The 13,040-nt window shown below is 35.9% G+C and overlaps 1 protein-coding gene across 1 annotated transcript; it reads right to left on the bottom strand.

The window, feature by feature from the left end:
* Positions 1-69: 69 nt before the first annotated feature.
* On the bottom strand, positions 70-9,764 carry LOC141628427 (U-box domain-containing protein 52-like). Its single transcript, XM_074441575.1, has 11 exons — positions 9,636-9,764; positions 7,693-7,833; positions 7,490-7,608; positions 7,003-7,226; positions 6,865-6,913; positions 5,985-6,264; positions 5,303-5,416; positions 4,669-5,025; positions 2,084-2,842; positions 1,552-1,624; positions 70-1,428 (listed from the first exon to the last, which is right to left on the bottom strand). The coding sequence occupies exons 1-11, from the start codon at positions 9,762-9,764 to the stop codon at positions 1,406-1,408; spliced, it is 2,268 nt and encodes a 755-aa protein (XP_074297676.1). The 3' UTR covers positions 70-1,405.
* Between the last annotated feature and the right edge of the window lie 3,276 nt (positions 9,765-13,040).

Below are 13,040 nucleotides of genomic sequence, written 5' to 3' on the forward strand. Positions count from 1 at the left end.
TAGTCGGTTCACTCGGTTGTGCCACTAACATATTTGCAGGCTTTCTAATACCTTTATAAAACAATTCTTTATGGGGAATTTATGTTAAAATCAACATTGTATTTTTGCTTAAGGCAATGTTCCCAAATCTTTGTGAGTAAAGTATTTCTTGATTTTCCTTGTATTTCAACCGTTGGCATTTACCTATGTTGTCTATATTTCTTGGTATTGTTTTACATATTGACATATAATTATGAGGCAAGACCTTAATACAAGGCAACCATGTTAAAATAAAATGTCCCCGACTGCTTGATCTTGATACATGAAAGGTTAATCTGAAGAAAAACCTGAAGGTGAGATCAATTTAATTGTTCCTTACAGAAGTTTTTACTACCAGAATAGATGGTGAAATTTTCTTAGAATGGAAGGTTCTTTCTAAAAATATTGTAGATGTTCACATGCCGATTAAGAACATACTCATAATTTTTGTAACAACAGAGAATGAGGGGGAAATTCACAGGCTTCTCTTTGTTCAGAGATGTTTTGCTAACAACCCATCCGCTGGTACTAACATGAAGTTCTGCAGTTTTAATAGGGTCCTTTAAGCTGAATTTTACTCAAATGTTGCTGCGTGATCAGAAAAACTCTTGGGAGCATTCAATTGTTTGTGAATTTGCATTGTTGCATTTATGTCTAAAATCTTCTGATAGTTAGGTAACTACTTCAATTTTCAATCTTTTGTCTGATTTATTATATGCCGTGCAGAACTTGTGAGTGTATCATGTATTTTGTTACATCAGCACTTATTAGTTATTACACCTGTTTAATAATAAAGGCCTGACCTACATCGGTTTAGTTTCTTGCATTACCTTGAGAGTCGCCACCAGGTTAAGCAGGTACGATTTCACTATGGACTTCTGTACCAAAAATTAAGATGCAAATCTTATACTTCACATCTTTCCTTCTTTCTCTGTGTCCGGTGGGTGAGGGAATAAAAAGAAAGAGGATTCTGTGTTACTATATACATGCCCACTGAATGTATTCTATGCCTACGCCCATCAGATTGCTTCAACAATTGGTGCTTCACAAAAAATTACATGAAAGGTCGTGATGTGAGACCGAACCATTTACCCTACATCTAAGTGAGGAATATGTAAGATGGGGTGATGAATAAAAAGAAAGAGGATTATGTGGATTTCTATCTACAAGCGCACTTGGTGTATCTATGTCTGGACTCATCAACTTGCTTCATCAATAACTTACATGAGAGATCTCAGATGTGAGACCGAACCATTAACCCTATATCTAAATGAGGAATACCTAAGGATGTTGGCTGGCCTCACACGTGAGAGCATCTCATACAAGACTCATTGTTGGTAAAATTGATTGATAGCTTCCAAAATCAGCAACCAGCTCAGCACCAAGCTCATTCCGCCTCACCTGAAATCGCTGTAATTAAGGTAGGGTGAGATAGGAAAAGATAAGTGATAAAGTAAAATAAATATTTGTTGCCTTCTTGATGAAAAGCTGTGATGATATTGAGCTTTTTTGCTTTACCGTTTTACTGCTTACCTTTTGGTGATGATGTAGATGAGGGAGGGTTCATGCTGCTTGCAGCTGAATGCCCCATTGCTGGATCAATTACCTACAATACGATATATGTTCTTTAGTTTTATGGTTCACATTTCAAATCAGCGTGCATTTTGGGTTAGGTTGGAACTTGGAACTGGTCAAGTCATTTTGGTCAAGTTGGGTCCAAGTTGGATCATTTAGGACGATGTTTTACATTTCTTTTGCAAGTAAGTTATGTGTAGTTTCTAATTGGTTGTTTTGGATCAATCAGTGTCATATCACATCAGGTCATTTTTCAGGCTGGGTGGTTTTTGGTCAGATAGGTATTAGGTGCAAAAAAGGTCAGATATGTCAGTTAAGATTTCCAGTCATGTTGATTTATTTTTTCTAACCTAGTTCAGGTCTGCAGTCAGGTTATCCTCGTCGGGTGATTTAGTTCGTGTGAGTTGTGCCAGGTCTAAGCAAAGCTTGTGGTCTATAGTAGTTTCCCAGCACACAATTTTACCGTTACACCCATACCCTAAGCTCTGACCTGTGTTGCGGATGTCTGGCTTTGGGCAGGGGAGGGACCTGCATTGACATAAAACATGAAAGGCGGTGTTCTGTCATCAGCGAAGTCCTTTAGTCTGTTAAGCTCTGGCAAAACTTCTTTCCCAAGATCTGGACGGTCTTTCCGCCTCATCTCTGCACATTGAATGGCTATCTTTGCCAAGCATAAGGCTTCTTCTACTGGCCAATCTGGCACCAAAGGATCCAGAATCTCGGAAAATGTTCCCCTTTCAATGGCACGCCCGACTTGGTGGGCCAAACCCATCGGTGGTCTGGCAGTTATAATTTGGAGAAGCACAACCCCCAATGAATATACATCCGATTTGACTCCAAGCATACCCGTTAGTTGATACTCCGGGTCAATGTAGCAAAATGTTCCAGCTGCTGATGTCATGCAATATTGGGTTATATGATCAGCCACTGTAGGAGGCACCAGCCTTGCCAATCCAACATCACCAATCTTACTGACAAAGTACCGGTCTAGTAGTATATTGCCGGGTTTTAGATCACGATGAACTAGTGGTTCCGGCTTTGTCTGATGGAGGAAATGCAGTCCTGTTGCTACCTCTGCAGCAACTCGGAACCTGACTTGCCAACAAAGAGGAGGGGTTTTACCTCGACAAAATAGGCGATCGTCCAAACTGCCATTCTCCATGTGTTCATACACAATGCAGCCGTATTCTGGGCATGCTCCTAGAAGGAGAACCATATGGGGATGTCTTATGCAGCTTAGTACTTCCACCTGCATCACCGTTAAGGTAAGAAGACTTTAGGAATAGATTTATTTGAGTATATAATCTACTTTTAACTATAATTAATGTGGATCTCTAAAGCTTCTGAATTCTACTGTAGTATACATTGGCAAAGATGTCTGAACTGGTAGATCTGTAAGATATGAATAATACAATATAACAATTTCTTTATGTGTTATATGCATAGGCGCTTCATTAGACCAACTTAGAAAGTGAGTTTTTGAAAGCTATCATAATTAATCCTTTTTTGTTAGAGAATTGCTTAATACTCCATTGTCCATGAAAAGACAGACTTCCTTGTTTCTTACCTTTGGTGTCCAGGAATAAGCTTCTCACTTAAAATGTTTCCTTTCTCTTGCGATCCCAAATCTTAACTTACTATACTCCTTAATTCTCGTGCAAAAGAAACAAGTTAACTCATGGAGGCGGGAGTATCTTTTACAAGAACTACAAACTTACAAGAATCCCTTAGGTAAACTCATCTGGCCTAGGTTTACCTCTGAGTAGTTGTAGCCACATTGGGCGGATTCCACTGAAAATGCATTCATGTTGACAGTCATACTGTATTATTAGCGTTTATACTTGCCTTTTAATGACCGACTAGTGTGAATTACATTACTAAACCCAGAAATGAAATATCAACAACAACAACAACAACAACATCAGAGCCTTAATCCCAAAATGATTTGGTGTCGGCTGACATGAATCATCCTTTAGAACCGTCCATGCGAAAAAAATAGAAAAGGGGAAAATGAAAAACAAAAGGGAGAGTGAAACATAATAAAAAGTCAAGGTAAATTTATAGGTTTTAAATTCAAAATCCGGATTTTTTTTAATAAAAACTTAAAATTTAAATCGAGAATAAAGATTAAAACGATTTTGAAAACCGGAGTAGATTTAAGGATCCGGAATACCTTAAAAGTAAACCAAGTAAAATATATAAGTAAGTGGTTGGTAAAAAAAGTGTAATAAAGGAGAGAAGAACAAATAATTTTTTTTAAAAAATTAAATAAAAACACTAAATATGTCAAATAACCTCAAATACTAAAAATTCACATGTATCATTTCCCTCCATTGTACCTTCTCCGTGACCATACTCTTCTCAAGCCCCAGAAATCTCATATCGTGCTCTATCACTCTCAACCATGTTTGTCTCGGCCTCCCTCTACCCCTAGGAACTTTTTTGTTCTCCAAGTCTCCAGCCTCCTAACTAGTCCGTCCATAAGTCTCCTTCTCACATGGCCAAACCATCTTAGTCTATTTTCCATCATCTTGTCCTCTATTAGTGCCACTTTTACCTTTTCCCTAATCACCTCATTCCTTAATCGATTTTTCCTTGTATGACCGCACATCCACCTCAACATACGCATCTCCGCCACACTCATCTTTTGAACGTGACAATGTTTCACGGCCCAACACTCGAAACCGTAAAGTAAGGCAAGCCTAATTGCCGTGCAATAAATTTTTCCCTTTAATCTTTGGAGCGTATCTTTATCGCATAAAAACCCTGAAGCACTCTTCAATACAATTGGCAAAGTAGACTTGGCAATCAAGTTCATTTGGTTTAGGTGCAGACCGGATCATTTACGGTTCGGGTCATATTGGGATTTGTGTCATTTAAAGTGTGTGGTTATGGGACTTATGGCTAGGGTTGTGATTGTTCGGTGTATTTTTGAAATAAGTCATTTAGGGTTCAGTTAACTACTGATGGGGTCATTTTGATTTCGGTCTACTTCACGTTTGTACTTTTTGGGTTGTGTCAATTCGTGTCCACTCAGTTTTGCCATGTCTACGTTTATGCAACTGATTTGATTACCTCTTGCTGGAACTGGGTTCTTCCTTGAGCTGCATCTGGGCGTAACACTTTTACTGCAACTTTCGTGTGATCAAGATTACACTTGAAGACAGGGCCATACCCTCCTTCTCCAATCTTGAGAGATTCAGAGAAATTATTAGTAGCCGCTTCAATCTCTTCAATGCTATACTTTCTATATCTTATTGAACTATATGTTGATGTGTCCTCTGTATATTGTTCATGTGTTCTTTCTTTTCCTGATTCTGAAGTCATATTACTTTTCCCTCTTTCAGCAAGCATCATTGAAGCTTCTTGAAGATTAACCGCTGATTCCATTTTCATATCTTCGTCATGCCTCCATCGATGGAGGTCCATCGCCTGCACTTGGGTCAATAAAGAGCATATATAAGCGGTAATTACTGTGATCAAATGCGGGCTTGAGCTGGACGTGGATTTTGTGGAACATGGACAAATGGGTTTGAGACAAGGTAATGGGCCACCTACATAATTTTTTTTTAAATGCATTGTCTATCTCTGCTGTTTTACGGACCAGACAGGCCAATCTCAATGGGTGGAATGGCCGTGAATAACTCTAGTGGATATGTTAAAATCATTTTTTTCCCTCTTTTTTCTACGCAAACGACTTTTGACTTACCCTTTGCCTTTCTCTCTCTTTAGCAGTAACTGCTTCTTTACAAGCTTCACTGTACATTTCCATGGTTTGCTTGAGCTCAAGCCTCAGCCTTCTCATCTCATTTTCCACGTCTTCCTGCGCTCATTTCAAAAACAGACAGTTGCTTTTGTGATTACACGCATGGGAAACCACTTGCAGGCACAATATCTTCACCAGTAAGCTACACATCAGCTCATATTGCTCATAAAATTTGCGAATCAGTACTACTCCCTCCATCCCACTTATATTTTTGCGCATTTGACTTGTGTGGTCAAACCATGTCAAAGTTGACTGATATTTTCTCACAACTTACAATAGCTACAAATAATAGATTTGATAAATTAAACATGATAAGTTTTACTTGGTATCTTGTCACACAGTTGGAGAAATTAACGGTCAAAGTTGACATAGCTTGACTGCCAGAATTAGTTGAGTGTAATGTTTCGTGGAGGTCAATACAGCACTTACATTTTCGCAATGCCTCCTACCTATGCGGAGTAAGAGACTACGGGTGCGTAGAACTTTTGAAAACGTGTACAAGTCAAAACTTGGGTATATCACTATTTTCTTTCTTTGACTGCGTGTGACTTAGAATCACAATCTTTTATTCACGGAAATGATGAAAATGTCCACTATAATTTGACGAAACTTAAAATTTACTTACACCATGGTGTGATGAAGCAATCGAGGACATCCCACTTTCCTGCGATATAAATGAGAAGTCACGGAAGGAGTTCATGTCATTGGCTCTTTGTCCGAAGTGTACTGATCCAAAACTGTGATCTGAGCTGGTTGATATCCTTGGCGTGCGAGATGGATCCATGTAGTCATAGTGCAATGGAGAAAAGTGGTCGATACTCGTTCTTTCAGAGCTCACAAAGGAGAGGTCTGTGTCACTTTCTGGAAGCTCACCGAATAATAGCCTTTCATTAATTCTACCTGACCTGATTCAGCATCAGTAAAATATTTAGCTCTTATTATCATCACTATCTTTCTAATCTTAGTGTTACATAACAATTGTGTCTAATACTACTATACTAGTAAACATAGAACTAAATCTCGGTTTCGGCAACGGTCGCGGTATCGGTTGTTGTGGCCTAATCTCGCTATATGCGGTAAAATGTGGTTGCAGTAATTTCTTAAACCTCGGTCGCGAACCGGTGTTGGGACAGGTATTTAAAACCATGCTAGTAAGTTCCAAAAAGGTGAAACTGTTGCTGGTATGAACAATATATTTTAACATCATCCCCGTTTCTCAAGAGGTCTTGCAAACGACATGGTAAGGGAATTAGATGTATGCAACCTTGTCCTTGTGTTGTGCTAACAGAGACGGGCTCAGTTGATCCAATGACCATCATTTCACAATAAAAACAGTTTCAGTTAACAATAAATTCAACATTTGAAAACTACTTTCGTGCATGCTTTTTTATTTTTTGTCATTAAACCTGTCTTTGTTTTCGTGTTTGTATTTTATTGGACGTGGAAACGGTTGGCTGTTTTGCATTTTTAGGAAAAAGACAGATTTCCCTGCTCATCAGACTTACCTGCCTACGTCCTGGTCATCTCTTAGTGCTCTATGAAATGGCTTTTCCCCTGTTTGCAGGAAATCCAGGTACATGATCATTTTTTGAGGAAGATCTTGGAAGTAGTAGTAAAGCATAATACTACAGCAATAGACATACCTAGAATGGATAGACTTTGTCGTGGAGGTGAATCTACAATCTCAACAACACTCGGCTTTTCTTTGATTAGACTGTCTAACTGGCTTTTAAGAGGAGACTGGAATGGAGCCGATCTTGAAGCTTTGCGCAGTGATGAGATCTTAGACTTGGAGATGACATATACGTTGCAGAAATCAGGTGCTCCTCTTGACACCATTGCTGGTATATCAGCTTGTTTAAATTTCCTACATCATTATAGAAATACATCATCATACATTTTCTCCGTGGAAGTCAGCTAGCTTAACCTCTGAAGTCAATTAGTGAAAATTATGATCTGGGTTCAAACCCATCAGTATCAGAATTTCCCTTGTGAAACCGGGCCTGGATTTGGCCCACATGTCGGGCCCAAATCTTTTTTTATTTCAGTCCGGTGTCTTTGAACCACATAAGAGGATTAATTCTGCTGTTATATTGTCATTAAGTAATGCGAGTGCCGAGTAGTTATTACCTGATAAGTCCACCTCTTGAAGCACCAAGAACTAAATGCTCAATGGCAGCGTAGCTGGCATATTCTGATAAAGCTTTGGCGACATCCGTATCTCTAAGTGTAATATCTAAGGAACGTATCTGATAAAACCCAGAAAAAACTAATAAGCTCAATAATCTCTCAAGCTTAAAATAGATATGAGTACAAAACCTTTAGAAACTTACATCCTTGCGTGTGCAAAAGCAGCGAAATGTGAGGAATAGTTCTTTTGTTAGCTTATCAGCATGCTGGAAGTTTGGTGATGGTCCTGGGCTTGCTGATGCAATGGCATTATTCACTGCGAAACAAGGAACAGAATTATTTCCCTGAACAATGAAAGATTAGAGAGTGGATGCCTACAAGCTTGTAGAACAAAGCGTTTTCTGCAAGGTATTAAGGTGTTGTTTGGCTAAGTTTATGTGAAAGTGTTTACTTCTTAGAATGAGCTTTTTAAGAAACTATTTCTTGAAAAAGTTGAAGTTGTTTGGCCTAACATTTGTAAAAGTAGTTTCTTAAAAAATTGATATGTTTGGCCTACTTACTTTTATCCTATTTTTTCACTTTGTTTTTTTGTTAACTACTCGTATATTACTTATATGTAAAACGATCTCACAAATTATAGCACAAATTATAAGATGATCTCACAGACTCACACCGTAAGACGGTCTCACAATATCGATGTAAGACTTCTACGGAGTATAAGTTTGGCCAAACATAGAAGAGAAAAAGTGGAGTTAAAACAAGAATTCAGACGTTCACTTTTTGTCATATGTGACCATTTTATGGTGAAATGTAACCACAATGATACAATCAGTGTTAAAGCTTATGATAACTTGTTTTTTCAATAGTGGTCACATTTGACTGTAAAATGGTTACAAAATCTCATCTTATTATTTCAAATCAAAATAACCCGTCTGAAGCAAGACCAACTGATATAAAGCTGGAGGAAAAAAAAAAAAGCAAATTAGTAATGAATTTTTAGTATTTTATGTGAAAAGTAGAAGTAGAAAATACCTACTTCTACTTTTGGGGGTAAGTTATCAGTTTTTCTTATGGAAAAATGACTTTTCCTTTTTAAAAGGGTTTATTCACAAGTTACTTTTCGGAAAAGTTTTAGTTGTTTGGCCATACTTTTGTAAAAGCGGTTTCTCACAAAATTTACATGTTTGGTCTAACTACTTTAATATAACTTTTGTTTGCTTATTTGGTTCTTTATATAAAAAGTAGAAGTAGAAGTAGTAAATATCTACTTCTCCTTTTGGGGGTGAATAATCAGTTTTTGACTTTTCAAAAGCACTTTTAAAACTCTCTAATTTACCATGTTTGGCCAAGCTACTACTTTTTCAATTACAAAAGCACTTTTTAAGCTTGGCCAAACATCACCTTTAACTTTTTAAAAGCTGTTTTAAAACTCCATAATTTAGGGTGTTTAGCCTAGCTATTATTTTTTCAGTTACAAAACACTTTTAAAACTTGGCCAAACAGCACCTAAATTACTGTACTATGCATGATCGGGGGCAACTATCATGAATCATGATAGCATACTATGATGCTATGACGCTGTTTATCATGGCTTGTTTTTTTACCGGCCAATATGGTCATACGAGGGGCATTGGAAGAACTGGTTTATACATCAGTCTAGAATCAGAATATCAATTTAGTAAAAACATTGAACACCTCATTAGACGCTACTGATATGACAGTAAGCCTGTGATGGCAACATGATGTTGTCATACCTATAATATAGGGTTATTTGACAAGAATAATCCAAACTATGTTGCCTATTCTCAAACTAATCCAAGCTATACTCTAACCCATATTAATCTGAACTTTGCACTCATTTATCTTATACTCCCTCCATTATATATTGCTATTTTGGAAGGACAACCTTGCTAAACAGGTTACCCTTTACCTTTTATTATTTTTAAAGCAATTTTTTCCCTCATATTTTTAATCTTTGTTTATTTTCACCATATCTTTTACTGTTTTCATCTTTCCATTGCTTTTTTTTTTTCAAATCCGTCATCATCTTCCATCATTATCTGCCACTAATCAATAAATAAGGTACGTTTTTCTAATTGGATGTTATAAAAACCCCAAAAATCGACACCAAACAAATAGAACTAACCAAATTAATTAATAGAACTAATTGAGTATTAGATACAAATTGGGCATGTTTCTTCCAACGAAAAAGAGCAGGAAACTCCATTAACACAACTTCATCTTGAGGAGCATTTTTCTCAGGTTCAATCACCATTTTTCGTTCAAATTCACATAAAACAAAGAATATCCGATAAATCTTAAAGAAAACCCAAATAGAAAAACCCAAAAAGATTTAATCTTGCAGAAAAATAAGTTTGGGTATATCTCAGTATTTCAAAGCGCAAAAAAAAAAAAAAAAAATTACAGAAATTTTTGTTTGCTTTGGTCGTCCCTCTTACAGTTAAGGGGAAACAATGGTTGATGATGTTTCTGGAGGAATATGTCCTAAGATATTTCCGGCAATTACTAAATATAATATAGGATATATTATGCAGATAAATATTTTATTATTTTATTAAATCATAATTATTTGCTAGAGAATAATTATGCTAATTAGTCACAATTAGATTGGATTAATGATTATGATTAATGATTAAAATAGTAGTATAATCAATCGGTCACACATATAAGCACAATTAAGAAATATTAGTCCTATAAGGACAACAGACTTGAGGCACCGGTTTTAGAAAAGAAATAGGAGTTCTTTCCTTATTCCACAAAGACTCTTTTATGGTATGCGAGTATGCGATACTATATATATATATATATATATATATATATATATATATATATATATATATATATATATAAATATAAGTTTTTCCATAAGAAATCACAAGGAAGAAAATATACTGTTCTTCCTATATACTGTCTGCCTCAAGCACCCATAAAAGTAAGAGAGTGATATTGATCCTTCTCTTTCGTTCTAGCAGACGTGGGCTTTCGGGTTGTGCTTCTGGACCAAGTAGAGGGGCAACAAGTGGAGCTCTCAGATCTCTTTTATATAAGCTATTTGTGGAATTTACGTTTCAAGAGGTAAATATTCTTTTCGCCTTTTATTATGATTCATATTATCTTATGCATGTGATCCTACTATAGATGTTAGAAAATTGTTTCCTGAAATTCCGCTTTCGCATCTATATTATCCTTCAGTGGTATCATAGCGACTTGCGTAAGATTTTATGATCATAGTCATATGCTAGATTATTCTTTTTATTTCGATTATTTTGTTTAGATTAGAAAATTTGCATAATTAATATGTTGATATTAATTGGTTGGTAATTTTTTAATTTAGATTGAATTAATCAACAATATAAAAAAAAAAAACACTGTTCACGTGAACAGTGCCGGTGATACTGTTCAGCAGGTACTGTTCACGCGTTAGACGTAAATTTTTCTAAACAGGCCTTAGTGTCGGGTTTTTATGAAAAAATAGTGTTTTCGAGCGTAAATGACGTTTTAAACAAGACTACATAGTAGGGTTGACGTTTATAAGTCAAATTCGAACGTTTTAATCGACTTTTAGGCCGTTTTATGTTAAAAATTGTGTTTTTTGATTTTTGAAAGTTGTTTTTGGGATTTATTTAATTTTATTGAAATCTACAATGGTTGTATTGATTCTAATTTGATTAGAATATATTAAAAATTTTAATTAGATTGGAAGAGTTGTTTAAATCATGTTAGTTTTTGATTTGATTAAAGACAAAGGTAAAACAAAATAAAATTCCAATTAGGCAAATTATTGTTAATAATAATGATTATTCCATGTTAGAGTAATGATAATTGAATTAAAATAATAAAAGATTCACTTAGTTTATTACTTAATTGTTGAGTAGTAACACTATTTTGTTGTTTTGATTGTCTAATTAATCATTAATTAGATAATGTTTGCATTTACTATATATATTTTGATTGCGGCGGTTGTATGCCATTATATATTGTATTTTGAATGCGTCGGTTGTATGCCATTATTATTCTTTTTTTTTTTTTTTTTTTTTATATATTGTGATTACTTAAGATGACTAGTATGGCTCAAACTAGGATGGCTTTACGATCTGTGTATCGTCATACTTTGTAATAATTTTTTTTTTTTCGTCTTGTTATTCGGCCAATGTATTATTATCTTAGTTCATACGATTGCGGGCGCATCGTATTGCAATGTAATAATTTATTGCTTTCTTTTATTTTTATTAGCTAGTTTGTAATTAGTAAAAATAATGTAATTTGAAGACGAAATCCAGAGAAGATGGGGGATGGAGATCCAAAAGAGTAAGGAAGGTTTCACGAAGGATGGAGATCTGGAAGAAGCTTTTGGACCTAGTTAGTTTAGGGGCCATACTAGATCATTGTTTTCCTTTATGCTTGCATTTAATTTCGTTTTATGCTTGCTTTTATTTATTTTGAATGTGGTTATTCTATTATGAGTTCACCCTATAAACTCTTTCTAAAAAGGCAAGTGGGAGTAATATATATCTCGAAGAAGTTCGAGATAAGCAACAAATAGATGAGGCAACACAACATAACAACACCGTAAGGAATGTCGTGGGTGCGACCCATATCCCGTCAGCCGCCCCATCTGTTGTTCCCCAACGTAGGACTAGTAGAAATCCCATTCCGTCAACGAGATATAATGATTTCTATTTAACGGAAAGTTCTGAAATAATGATTTTGGAATTTGAGGAACCTACTAGTTACAAGGATGCTTTGGTGAGTCAAGACTGTGAAAGAGGCTTGAGGCCATGAAAACTGAAATGGATTCTATGTCTAAGAATCAAGTATGAGACTTGGTTGATTTGCCTAATGGGGTTAAACCCATTGGTTGCAAATGGATTTTCAAATTGAAAACAGACAAAGATGGAAAAATTAGTGTTTTCAAAGCTATGCTCGTGGCGAAGGGTTTCAAGCAAATTCATGGTGTAGACTATGATGAGACCTTCTCACTAATAGCTATGTTAAAATCCATCAAAATAATTCTAGCGATTGCTGCCTATTATGATTATGAGATATGGGAGATGAATGTCAAAACCGCTTTCTTGAATGGGTTCTTGAAAGAGGATGTGTACATGACACAACCACAAGGTTTTGAAGATCCAGGAAATCCAGGAAAGATATGTAAGCTTAAGAGGTCTATATATGAACTTAAGCAAGCATCACGGAGTTGGAACCTTAGATTTGATGAGGCAATCAAAGAGTTTGGTTTTCTCATAAATGAAGAGGAAGCTTGTGTATACAAGAAGTTAAGTGGGAGTAGCATAGCTTTTCTAGGCTTGTATGTGGATGACATACTACTCATAGGTAATGATGTATCCATGCTTGAATCAGTCAAGAAATGGCTTAAACATTGTTTTTCTATGAAAGACTTAGGAGAGGCAGAGTACATTTTTGGAATCAAGATCTATAGAGATAGATCGAAGAGAATGATTGGACTAAGCCAAGAGACTTATACAGATAAGGTTCTTGCTAACTTTAAATTTGAAAACTCTAAGAGAGG

Source organism: Silene latifolia, chromosome Y, assembly GCF_048544455.1.
Source record: "Silene latifolia isolate original U9 population chromosome Y, ASM4854445v1, whole genome shotgun sequence".
In the NCBI taxonomy this organism is placed as follows: domain Eukaryota; kingdom Viridiplantae; phylum Streptophyta; class Magnoliopsida; order Caryophyllales; family Caryophyllaceae; genus Silene; species Silene latifolia.

Coding starts and splice junctions, on each gene's coding strand:
- LOC141628427 (XM_074441575.1), bottom strand. CDS start 9,764: ATGGTGATTGAACCTGAGAAAAATGCTCCTCAAGATGAAGTTGTGTTA. Junction 7,227..7,489: donor TCAAGAGGTGGACTTATCAG/GTAATAACTACT, acceptor ATAATGATGTAG/GAAATTTAAACAAGCTGATA. Junction 5,026..5,302: donor AAGAGAGAGAAAGGCAAAGG/GTAAGTCAAAAG, acceptor ACCCAAGTGCAG/GCGATGGACCTCCATCGATG.